Source organism: Neolamprologus brichardi, chromosome 22, assembly GCF_056152115.1.
Source record: "Neolamprologus brichardi isolate AB-2024 chromosome 22, ASM5615211v1, whole genome shotgun sequence".
Taxonomy (NCBI): domain Eukaryota; kingdom Metazoa; phylum Chordata; class Actinopteri; order Cichliformes; family Cichlidae; genus Neolamprologus; species Neolamprologus brichardi.
In genome coordinates, this window is record NC_142124.1 from 27946007 (window position 1) to 27959299 (window position 13293).

Below are 13293 nucleotides of genomic sequence, written 5' to 3' on the forward strand. Positions count from 1 at the left end.
GGGGCAGGCCAAGCTGATAGCTTTACGCTCAATCGTTTTTGCTGCTCAAAAATATTTAGCCATGGCATTCAGTCCAGTGGCAGGAACTAACTAAATATAAATTCTTTACTCTAATATTACTGTACTTAAGTAGAATTTTCAAGCATTGATGCTTTACTTGAGTATTTGTTTTTCTAACAACTTGTTGTACTTTTTTAAAACTTTTTTTTTGTCAGCGTTTCAGAATAAAATCAATTTTATGCAAAGTTTGCCAAAACTAATTAAACTCAAAAGAGAGCAAATAGATACATGTCATCAAGCAAAAACATGTACATTTTTTCTATCAGTAAACTCATTCTTTAATTATTATTAATGTCACAGAGAGAAAAAAGAAAAAAGAAAAGAAAGATCACCATCCTCTGAAAAAAAGAATTTTCTCTTTCTTATAGAGTTCCTCAATGAGTTTGTATTCTTGATTTCCAGCATGGTGTCCAGTTCGCAGACGTTTTACTTTTAATTTTTCATAATAGTGATTCCAGTTTCCATTTCGATCTGCTCCAAACCCAAACACACTGACCTGGGAATACAAATATAGTAAAATTAACAAAGGAATCTCATAAGGATCTAACCTATGTCATCACTATAAATCGCATTTGTCGAACTCCAGGCCTCGAGAGGCGGTGTCCTGCAGGTTTTAGATGTGTCCTTGATCCAACACAGCTGATTTAACTGGCTAAATGACCTCCTCAACATGTCCTGAAGTTCTCCAGAAGCCTGGTAATGAACTAATCATTTGGTTCAGGTGTGCTGACCCAGGGAGTTATCTAAAACCTGCAGGACACCCGGAGTTCGACACCCCTGCTATAAAATAAAAACAATATATCTATCTATCTATCTATCTATATATATATATATATATATATATATATATATATATATATATATATATATATATATATATATATATATAAATCACACAATCATTAACATATCTAATTGGTTTCCTGAATCTAATATGTTATTATAACTATGCTTTACAAACCTACCTCATCACACATGTGCAAGCTGAGAATCAAAGTCATAAAGCCAGTGGATGGATACTTGCCCTTCCGTTTTAACCAAACATGATGCACATATTTCATGAAGGCTGGACTGAGGATCATCACCTGTTAAAGATTATAGTTCAACTTATAGTGACAGTCAAGACTGATGAATTTTCTAATGAATTATATATATTCTGGGGTACCTATGCAGCATATCATATAACTCACCAAATCCTTGTTCGCTTTTAAGCCTGAGTTAACTGTTGTTTGTTGCCTGTTGGATATACATAAAATATATTAGATCCACCCTTTAATTTTTTACTATTAACTTTTTCCTAGAATTTAACAATTTCAACAAAAACAGTAACAATAAACTCATGCAGTGGAGCTTTGCATAGTTGTTTTGGGGTTATGTAGAGTTTCTTTTTTTCACAGAAGAAAATTTATCACAAAGCATTAATGTAATTAAAAACTAATTAACCAATTTTGGCTATTGATAATGTCTTTTTCTGTCCTATCTTTTTATATTCGTGCATTAAATTGTAGGCCTGGTGTTAATTTCAGAACCTCCAATGGCCATTTCTTGTTAATGTCGACCCACTCTGAACAGAAATTTCAATCTCTGTGATGTTTACAGGTCTTGGCATGGTCTCAAATGTCCAACTACATTTCTGAGTTGTAATGAATAGGCAACTGGCCTAACTCTCTACCAAGACTACAAATTTAGTTAAAAAATTAACAGATGCCACTATATCAGACTATATGTCTGACTTTTATTCTCTTTAATAAAGATAACCCAAATAAATTATGATTTTTATTTATCAAGGGAAAAAAGCTATCCACATAAAAAAGCAATTGCCCCACTTGTTAAATCATGAATTAACTGTCAGTAATCACATGTCTTGTTCCAAGAACAAGACTTTCAGTTGGTCTCAGAGTAGTTCTGGCAAGTTATGGACTTCGGGAGCACAGAGCGTTTGGCCAGTTGTTACGGGGTCATTCAGTCCATAACCATAGTGAAAGCTAGCAGCAAGTCGGACTTAATGTTGGTGGGTGTTGGACTCGACAAGGGATGCCTTTTATCATTGATTCTGTCATGGTCCCCGTACCTGCCCAGCCGGCCTCACAAGGCTACACTTGTGTTTTTGCTTTCTCTCTCTCTCCCCTACCTCTCTGCCTGGGCGGAGCTCACTGCTGGCTCACACACCTGAGCCAAGGGCGGGAGAGAGAGAGCCTTCCCCTAATCCCTTGGAACCCTGGATTTTTCCCCGTCACTGTATATATTATCGCACTGGTGTGTAAATAAACGGTGCTCTGAGACGTCAACCTGTTCTGCGCTTGAGTCCCTGCTTTCAGATTGTGACAGATTCTGTACATAGATTTGTTCAAGAATATCTCAAACTTTGGTACGCATACCAATGGTGGCACTTGGGCTCTCTCTAGTGGTACACGGGAAGTCTCATATTTTTTTTAAAGATTTTTTTAAATAATATACAATTGTGGATGTTTGCAAAGAAAATGGTAAATGGTAAATGGCCTGTATTTGTTTAGCGCTTTACTTGGTCCCTAAGGTACCCAAAGCGCTTTACACGTTCAGTCATCCACCCATTCACACACACATTTACACACTGGTGATGGCAAGCTATATTGTAGCCACAGCCAGCCTGGGGCGCACTGACAGAGGCGGAGGTTCTTCTGGGACCTGGAGTAGACCAGAAAACGTCTCCCTGAGCTTGAGTCCTCTTTGAAGAGCAGCCTTTCCTTATCTCCAGTGGTAAAGAGCACTGGGGGGCTCATTTCCCTGGGCCTTAAAACTGCAAGGCAGCAGATAGTGCCATGCTGGGCTGCCAAAACACTGATGGTAAAAATCAGTGGGGGCGCGGGAGATGCCGTCAGAGAGTCGGGAACTATCGCCTGGATGCCTGAAGCTCCTAGTAGCCAGGAGAATGCAGTCTGAGAATGCAGTCAGTCTCCACTAGCAGTGGGGAGTTGGCTAGGCCAGCTTGCACTGGAGCCAGCAAATGTCGGAGGAAGAGGTGAGTGAAGAGGAATCCGCTGTCATCTGTTCCTAGCAAGGACAGCATGCTATCCATGGGCTCGAGAGCGGTACCATCGCCCAGGCCTGAGAGAGAGAGAGGACTTTCTCTGCCTGCTGTGCATCGGAGAGGGAGTAGCACCACAGCAGCAGCGTCTTGAGAGCAGCGTATTTCTTTTGGGTGGGGGAGATCCCAGAGGAGGGTCATCACATGGTGGGTGGACTGCAATGCCACCACATGATGGTATTTCGTGCCGTCGGCTGAAATGAGTCTGAAATGAAACTGAGTCTCGACATACAGAAACCATGAAGGATAGTGTGAAGCCAAAAATCTGGCAGCTTAACTGTCACAGTAAAAATGAAAACATACAGCTTTGCTATAATTTCCAACATAAATGAAGACAGAAAACTAAACAGCAGTGGTGTTTGTAGGGTTACTGAAGTTGGGTTAGCTGGTATATAATAATGGTGGCTACGTGGTGGCTAGCTACACAGTTATGGTTAATATAACATAAACATAGAGTAGCTGGAGGATCAACGCTAACGTTTTTGACTCGATAAAAGTTAATGTGAGGGTTAGGGACAAATGCAATTGCATGGCAGGATGCTATAAATGGACCAAACTTCAGTGAGGAGAACAACTGAGATAATCTATCCACCATACGAGGCTAGTAATTAATATACTACTGCATGGGCTGGGCTGTAGTTACATCATATGGTTTTAAAAAATAGTGGTAATATAAACCGAGAGAGGCCAACAGTGATCGCTGTCTTTTTTTAGGGGCTTGTTAATAAACTCAAAGTAGTTTGGACCCGGAAGCAGGTTTCATCATGTCATAACTTAAAGATTGGATATCCCACCTGCTGTGAATGTTTTAATGCAGTACAGTTGTTATTATTATAACTCATCACATCCTGTTTATGACAGTTAAAATAAATAGCATTCATATGAGAAATAAAATTGTCTCCTGTAAACTTTATATGGTGTTAAATCGGCCTATACTACTGTACTTAAATGTTGGGCATAAGGGTGGTACTTCAAGAGCCATATATTTTATGAGGTGGTACTAATTGTGAAAAGTTTGAGAACCATTGATCCAGACATAGCCAAATGGTAGGGGGTGGCTTCAGGATCTCATCTTTGCTTTTGCAGAGTATGAAACTCCAGATGTTTTTTTGTCCAAGCTCCAGGCATGTCCTATCAGGAGTTAGATAATCTTTTGAGTCATCACTCAAGAGATTATCTAACTCGGTCTGCTTGGGCCACATTTTTGAGAAAGATTTGCATAGGCACACTATCTGCCAGACCTGCTGAAATAAATTATTTAACTTGAACTTTTCTCTTAAAATGAAGTAGGTTTAATTATAGCATAATGTTATGCTTTTTGAAATAATCTAAAAAAAAAACCTCAAGAACACACGAGAAGTGAAGTCTTTGACATTATCAATATGGAAATAGTTACAAAACCATTAAGGGTTTGGGACTTCTGCAAACCATGTTGAAAACATCTATACCTGGAACCTGGTGGATTTCTCCAGGTGTCAAGGTTCTCAGAGGGAATAGAATGAATGTTCATGGGTTTTATTAAGCACTGATACTCTAAGAGTGGGAGCTGAGAGCATAAGTCTTACTTTTACTGTTTTTAATTAACTTCCTTTTTTTTCTTCGTTTTGTATCACTGTTGTAAGTATATAAATGCCTCCATTCTTATTGCACAAGGCTATCGGTCTTTAAGTCTGACATCATTAGCCGTGCCTGGGCCCAAACACAGGTCCCTAAGTCACATAATCACTGCGGCATCACTGAGAGTTAAAAACTGTCTAAATCCCTTCATCTGTAATAAAATGATCAGCGTTGCTGCTTTACTAGGTGTAACAATTACGTTTAACATCCAGGCATCCATGAAAACAGAATTTATTAAATTTAATGGAGTTAGAAGTTAGCAGGGAGTTAGCTCGCTAGTTTCCATCTAAATATAATAGAGCATGTTCTGACTGAGCGATTTCTGAAACAAATTAAGACGTATAGCTCTGCTATCACTTCCGACATAAATGAAGACAGGAAACTAAACAGCAGTGACGTTTGTAGGGTTACTGAAGTTCGGCTAGCTGGTATATAATGATGTGCCACATGATTGCTAGCAACACAGCTATGTTAGCATAATATAAACTGTGAAGCTGGAGGAAGAACGCTAACCTTTTTCCACTCGATAAAATGTGAGGGTTTCTGAAGATTAGAAACAAATGCAATCGCATGGCAGGATGCTGTAAACAGACCAAACTTCAGTCGGGAGAACAACTGAGATATTCCATCCACAATACGAGGTTAGTCAATAATATACTGCTGCATGGGCTGGACTGTAGTTACATCGTACGGTTTTTAAAACTGAGCTTTAAAATGAATAGCGGTAATAAAAAGCCCAACAATGATCACAGACTGTTTTTAGGGGCAGGTGGAAAGAGTGGCATAGGTGAAGGACTTTCCACTCTTAGTGGCTGCAGTAAGCCTGTTTTTGAATGCAGAGCTTTTCAAAACGTGGTTGCAGACTTGATACTGCCACTCTCAAGTCATGTTCAGTGTTCAACCTAGATCTATACTTTGTTTTCAGTGAGGCAACAGCAGAAAACCCCATCTCACAGAGATACGACATAGCAAACGGAAGCAGAATGCCCACAGCTGTCTTTCCTAGGCGTGGATACTCCCTCTTCAAACCAAGCCAGGATTCACTCAGTGTTTGACCTGCAAACCTAAGCCTGAGTGTGGAGCCAGAGGTGTTCTCAATGAATTGGTCTTCTTCAGTAGAATTGAAATCAGCAGGTGCAGTTGCATTAAATGGATCTCTAACACAGTCATACTGAGCACTGTTATTTGGAAAGTATTTCTGAAAAGATGCTCTCAGGGAAGAGGTGTGCTCTTTAAGACATGGGATTACTGTCCTAGCTCCCAACTAACTGGCTTAGGCAAAGTTGCTCAGATTCTCAAAGGAATAAACATTTTCTTCATCAAGTCGCTTGTTGTACATCTCAAGTTTTCGAGTGAATGCACTGATTTTGTCTGGCAGTTGAGAAAAACGTTTGTCTCTGCCTTGAAGCTGCAGAAAGTCCTCTCTACAAGCTTGTTTCCCCCAAGCTTGCAGATCTAACTAAATTAAACCATATCCCACTTTTAAAGAAAGTAGAAGGCAATCTGGCTAGATGGAAATGTTTACCCATATCACTCATGGGAAGGGTTGCCACTATAAAAATGATGGTCTTACCAAAAATAAATTATTTATTCTCAATGATCCCAACTAAACCACCACAAGATTGGTTCAGATCTCTAGATTCATATATGTCCAAATTCCTTTGGAAAGATAAACCCCCACGTATAAGCTTAAAAACATTACAAAAGACCAAGGATAAAGGAGGATTAGAACTACCTAACTTTCAGCACTACTTCTTAGCCAACAGGTTTCAATTTATCTCAGCAAAACTAAACGGCTAAAACATACCTTCTTAGACGAACCTTGGCTAGATGTAGAACAAGCACTTTGCAATAATCTAGAGATTTCAGACCTACCATTTATCAGCTCAAACATCCAACGACACGAATGCTTCAAAAGCGTCAAGATCAGCTCTTCTCTGACAGCATGGTGGGAGTTTCTAAAATTGACGGAGTCTTCATTAATCCCATGCAAACGTACACCTATCTGGAACAACCCTGACATATTACAAAACAATAATATGATAAACTTTTCAGATTGCAGTGGTAAAGGAATCAAATATTTAGAACATATATTAGAAGGAATATAATTTATTCCATTTGACAGACTAGTTACACAATATGGGATCAACAAGAAAAGATTTTTAGAATATCAACAAATTAAATCCATAGTAAAAAAGAAATTTAAACCCAGTCAAGTTGAACTACAAACACCATCAAGTGTGGTACAATTTCTTACTCTTAAAACCCCCAAATTACTTTCCAAAATATACAGAATGCTTTCTAAAACAGATGAATCAATATCACTTCCTACTGCAAAATGGGAAGCGGATTTATCAGTTAACTTAGACCAAAACTTCTGGTCTCAGATATGCTTAAAAACCTTTCCCAGTCTTCAGTTAATTCAATACAGAATACGACATACAGTACACTATACAGGTCACCGGATGTTCAAGATGGGCTTTACGTCTACCAACAACTGCTCACACTGTCAAACCAATACACCGGACAATTATATCCATGCCCTTTGGTTCTGTCCACCAGTTCAAACGTTTTGGCACGAGATATGTGAAGACTTATCGAAGTGTCTGAAATGTAACATCCCAACTTCCCATTTAGTGTGTTTGTTGGGCAGCTTAGATTATGTCACTACAGAAAAGAATATAGCCCATATGTTTTTCACTGCCCTATGCATAGCCAAGAAAACAGTCCTCATGAACTGGAAAAATAAAAAATAATCTTAATTCTAACCAATATAGAAATTATCTAATAGATTACATTAGTCTTGATACAGCCTCTGCCACCACATCAGATCAATTGCTCTGGGCTCCTTTGATCAGCTTCAACACCTAGTGGGGGTGGGGGGTCATAGTTTGGTCCCACCTTCGCTGTTGTGATTGGTGTGGGGGTAGGGACAGGCTTGGGGCGTCGGGGGATTCCCCAGGAGCGTCTTCCTTGGAGGGCTCAACCCGGGGTTGCAGTCATGGCCTGTTAAGGACTCTGTTGGCTCTTAGGTGACGGCTTCCTCGTGGCTGCATGCAGTGGGGCTAGGGAGGGTGTGTGCTGACAGACGTGGGTTACTGACCTGGTAGCCTGGCTGCCCCTGGGTGGGTCCGGGACGGGCATGGGGTTCTGGGGGTGCTCCGTCTCTGGGCTGGGGCCCTGGCTGGGCCTTGGGGGCTTTGGTCCTGGTTGGTGTGTTGCTGGGGTTGTGGAGATATAGGAGAGGTGGATGAAGAACTCAGTCTGGGTGTCTATTGTCTTGTGTAGTCTGGAAGATGAGTGGATGACAGGGTGGGTGCAGTTTCTGTTCTGTGGTGGGGTCGGGTGGGCTGTCCCGAGCTCTGTGGGGCCGGGCGGCGCTGGTGAACTGGGTCCGGATGGGCCTGGGCCACCTTGCCCTGGTGGGTTGCAGAGTGGGGGGTGCCTGCTGGGGTCAGCGGGGGAGCTGGCCCCAGCCACTTGCCCCTCTCTTCCTTCCCTTCCTATCTCCAGCTGCCTCCCTCTTCCCGCTCCACCACAATCACCCACACATGCAGGGCCTTGGGGTAAAGGTATGTCACCAGGGTGCAGCGGAGGCATTCCCCCCTCTGTCCCCTTTCTATCATACAGCATACAGAAAGTGTTTTCACCAACATGCTTCCATCCTGTTCTCCAAAACCTTAACTGCATGTCACTGAACATGTATGAACTGTCAAAGTCAAACTACTGTAGCACCATTCATACAAAAGCAATTCTATGTGCTTTACAAACACAAAATGAGGAAAGGATTAGGACTAAGCAAAAATACAATAATTATAATAGAATTTATTAGTGCTGTCAGCATTAATCTCGTTAAAATGATGTTAACGCCATAACTGCATTAATGCGGCATTCTCCATTAGCGAATTAACGCAGATTGCCCTATGTGTGGGGCTGCACGGCGGTAACGTGTTAAGGAACTAACTGCGCTAATGCGTTGACGCCGTGCAGCCCAACGCAAGCCAACTTATGTAAGCCCAACTCGCTAACGGAGATTTGCAGATTATTGCGGTTATGGCGTTAACGTCATTTTTACAAGATTAATACTGACAGCGCTAGAATTTATATTTCACGTAAAAAGGAAACCAAACAAAAAACAGTTTTAAATCCTGATTGAAATTAACTAATAGATTTTGCACGCTGCAAGTGTGAGGGGAGTTTATGCTACAATAGAGATGCATGAACAGTAAATGCTGCCTCACCTTGTTTGGTTCTAGTTCTAGGAATATTAGCCTGCTCCTGTATGCATGAGTTGTATGCTGAATGGTTCACAAATAAATTGGAATAGGGAAGGGAGCGACAGAGATCACTGGGAAAAGAAAATGTGTAAAATACCATATATCCAAAAAATAAAATGCAGTGGACACTTCTCAGTGTTTTTAACTCTCAGATTTACTTTATCTCTTTTTATGTTCAAATTCACTGTTTTTAGGTGGTTCTATTGCACTGATATGACAACTAAATTTGACCAGCATGGGATAAATGTTGTTTCATTTTATCTTACTGCCTCTAACAGATTTGTTTAGCTCCATTTCTGCAGGAAATGATATGATACATCTATCTGTCTGTCAGGGTCCTGGGTCTGAGCGACCCAGGGACCCTGAGCGGTTTCGGACTAATATTATAATTTATGTATTTTGTATTGTTGTCCCTCGTTCTCCCTGCATATGTGTCTGTGTGTGTGTGTGTGTGGGGGGGGGGGGGGGGGGGGGGGGGGTGGCCCTGGCAGGTGATAGGCCACACCTGAAGACCATGTCACACCTAACACTGGGAAGAGGACACGTCACGGGAGTCGGGAGAGCACAGGATTTATTGTCATGTTTTTCCATCACTGTAAATAAACGCACTGTATATACACAGAGCACCGCGCCTGGGTCCTCATTCCCCATATCCCCACGGTCTGCCAGCCAGACCGTGACACTGTCAGAAAATCCCCTTTTTTTAAACTTGTCCAATCTTGTTTTTGCTACTGTTTATTACTCTTATTGTCAAAGACCATTGAAACAAATTTTTATCCAAATAAAAAAACACTGGTATTAACTTTGCACAGCACATACCTTTGAGTGAAGGATTGGATGAGCCACTCTAAATCATAGGTTTTGAATGGGAACAGAACAAGGTAAGTGGTGTTGTCCAAATTGGTAGAACCGTGTGGATACATCACATGATGTGTTGTTTTGGTTCCTACATCTCTTTCAAAACCTTTGGTAGGGCCACGGTTCATTCTAGAAGAGGATTTACCACACATGTTATTTATTAGGATTTATTGTACATACATACACATATGTATATATAGATTACTGCATGATATACTGTCTGTGGAGTTATGTTAACATTACCTTATAACAATATCATGAAAATCTATCAGAGGTCCATAAAATGATCCCATTAGATTACCAGAATTCCCAACTACAGCACAAGTTCTGCAGAGGTCAGGGCTGGGTCTTGTAAAACCCACATTGGGTGGGAAGATGTGAAACATCTTATCCACGGTTTTATTGTAGAAAGTATAGTTGCGTTTGTCCCGTTGTATTCGCTGACATGAAACAAAAGCAAGACTATGGTTATTAAATTGTTGGCTTCAATACCTATATGTAACAACTGATTAGTCTGAAAGTATTGAAATTCTAATGTCATATGTAGGATTGTTGATAAGGTCATAAAATTTGCATTATTTAAATCCACATTTAATGTCCTATTACTACAATGCTTACTGCATTGCAAATATTTGACAAATGTATTCTATGTTCTAAAATAGTGAAAATTCCCTAAATGTTTCAGTCTAAAAAAAGTTACATAATTGGATACCTTATTTATCTCTATATATTATCAGTATCTGACACAATCATGAGTACCTGAAATAACTAATGACGATATAGGAAAAACCTTGCATATTACAGCATATCCTTATTTTTAAAATGTATTTATTACATTTTCATATTTACCTTCCACCAGTTAAAAATATCCTCTGACATATAGTTTGTGACTGACAAAAAGGGCTCAGGAGATGCTTCCATAAGCTCACTAAGCCATGGATCATATTCCATTAAACATTTGTCACAGGCACAAAGACTTGTATTGCGATAGAAGAAGGAATGCTGGTATGCAGTCAAAATGTATGAATTTCCATAAAACACTACGATGATTGTGGCAAAAATGAAGAAAAATAGGATGAAGAGTTTCATCTTCAAGGGAAGCATCTTCACACTTTGATGTTCTTGGATTTAGTTTGTCTGTGGATACATTATAGAGCACAGGATTTAACAATGTGGCAATACATCAACCATATGTTTGCCACAAACAAGACAAATCATTTTAATGATAGACTACAACTTTGTTAAAATCAGTCCATACTAGTGGTGTGGATTTTTATTTTACTTTTTCTTTTTTTTTTTTAAGTTTTTGTACAAAGTATCGGCGGATCAGACTTGTCAATACCAGCCTGAACTTACTTGGTATCAGATCAGAATGAAAATCAGTAGACACTGCACATCACTAGTCCACACTACTGTGAATTATAGGATATTACTGTTATTTACTGCCATGCCTAAACTCAGCCACAGTTACACATCATTTATGTGCACTCAGGGCTAGAATGGTAGTCTGGCATACTCTGCATTTTCCCAGTGGGCCAGTACACCTTTGGGCCCATGGGCCAGCCTGCAGCCCCACTGTGCACCAGTCATTGGTTAATTTTAATTACTGACACTGGGTCACCCACTAAAGTCTCTTAATACAACTGGCCCCTCTCTGACCTTTTCTGTGCACTCACACAGCTACTGGAAATTTTTTAGTGTGGAAAAAGTGATAATGAAAAGCAGAAAGAGAATAAAAACTAAAAAGAGATGCAGCAAACTGTGTCAAATTCTGGTGTCAGCACAAGCTGTGGAGAAGTGAGAAATAGACAAAGAAAGGTGAAATTAACATGGTAAGAAAACAGATGGAGGGACATAATTACTAGGGGAGAAATTCAAAGATTCAGGTAAACCGAATGGCTACTTTGACCAGGAGCCACTGCTAACAGCTAAAGTTTGCAGTGGCTATTAGCACCTTTTAATTTAATTGTCAGCTACAGAGCAATTAAGAAATTACCCAATAACAACCAACTATACCAACCTGATTAAAACTTGTTTCATCTGTAATCAAACAAAATGAAATATATACACAATATGTATATACAAGACGTAAAATATTATGTGTACATGTGTATATGTATACATATATAAATATGTATGTGTGAGCGTGATCTCCCTCACTAAGGTGAAGCACGCACCCACAATGTCTGACAGGAAGTTTTGATTTTATTATGCTTTTGTTTTGAAGTCCATTAACCACTCTCTCACTCTTTTGCTGTCAACTTGGTGAAGGCCTGATTCATGGAGTGCACACATGATTACAGCCTAATGATGTTCACCTAAAACATAGGCCAAATTTGGCCCGCAGTATAATTACATTTGGCCCCCGAAGCCATACCAAATTACTATTAGAGTTGGCCTTCTGGTATTATGCAGCTAATATATATATATATACATATATATATATATATATATATATATATATATATATATATATATATATATATATATATATATTAGGGGTGCAACGATACACAAAATTCACGGTTCGGTTCGATACTTTGGTGACACGGTTCGATATTTTTTCGATACAAAAAAATGTTCATGCCTTTTTAATTTGTCATTTATTAAAATTATAAATATATATTTTAACTCAAAAGTACAGTTTTTAAATGTAATGTTGCTGAAACAACAAAGTAATAAAAAAAGAAATCTATCTGATCGAGAAATCACTCATGTTTGGAAAAGAGAGTTTATTACAGAGAAATGGCTCTTTCCAAAATAAAAGCTATACTATACGCTTCTTCTGGGCTATATTCTCAGCAGCATATTAAACATATCAGGACCCCATAAGGAGAATCATGTGCTAACGGCTGTCTAAATGACTCTGGTAAAGTTTGTAGCATGCGTGCTTGTTGTTTTTGTCTGCTTCCACTTGTCTTTGCACTAGGATGATGTCGGAGTAAATGTGCAGTCATATTCGTTGTATTCCCACTAGTGCTGTCAGCGTTAATCTTGTTGAAATGACATTAACGCCACAACACGGCAAATCTCCGTTAACGAGCTACCGCGGATCGCCCCGTGCGTGTCTTTTATTTTTTTTTATTATTTTGTTGTTTCAGCAACATTAAATTTAATTTTTGTGAATTTTGTGTATCATTGCACCCCTAATATCGTTTAGTATTAAGCCTTGCTTGTTCCATATTCAGTTTTTCAGCAAAACTTGTTTGAGTCAATAAGAAAAGATGGATTCTTATATCTGGAGGAAGATCTTTTTTCAATAAATATTAATGTTAGCCCGCGACTTTGTTCCAGTTTTGAATTTTGGCCCACTGTGTATTTGAGTTTGACACCCCTGACCTAAAAGGAGTTTCTCCAATTATCCACTGCTAGTGGGTCAAACCATCAGATTAGAGCTGAGTGTGGGAGTGGGCTGAA

The 13293-nt window shown here is 39.5% G+C and overlaps 1 protein-coding gene across 1 annotated transcript; it reads right to left on the reverse strand.

Annotated features, from left to right (window-relative positions):
• Positions 1–388: 388 nt before the first annotated feature.
• On the reverse strand, positions 389–10980 carry LOC102795447 (CMP-N-acetylneuraminate-beta-galactosamide-alpha-2,3-sialyltransferase 1-like). Its single transcript, XM_087834838.1, has 6 exons — positions 10726–10980; positions 10120–10316; positions 9838–10005; positions 1251–1296; positions 1026–1145; positions 389–556 (listed from the first exon to the last, which is right to left on the reverse strand). The coding sequence occupies exons 1-6, from the start codon at positions 10978–10980 to the stop codon at positions 389–391; spliced, it is 954 nt and encodes a 317-aa protein (XP_087690964.1).
• Between the last annotated feature and the right edge of the window lie 2313 nt (positions 10981–13293).

Coding starts and splice junctions, on each gene's coding strand:
- LOC102795447 (XM_087834838.1), bottom strand. CDS start 10,980: ATGCTTCCCTTGAAGATGAAACTCTTCATCCTATTTTTCTTCATTTTT. Junction 10,317..10,725: donor ATATTTTTAACTGGTGGAAG/GTAAATATGAAA, acceptor GTTTCATGTCAG/CGAATACAACGGGACAAACG. Junction 1,297..9,837: donor ATCCAATCCTTCACTCAAAG/GTATGTGCTGTG, acceptor TATATCCAACAG/GCAACAAACAACAGTTAACT.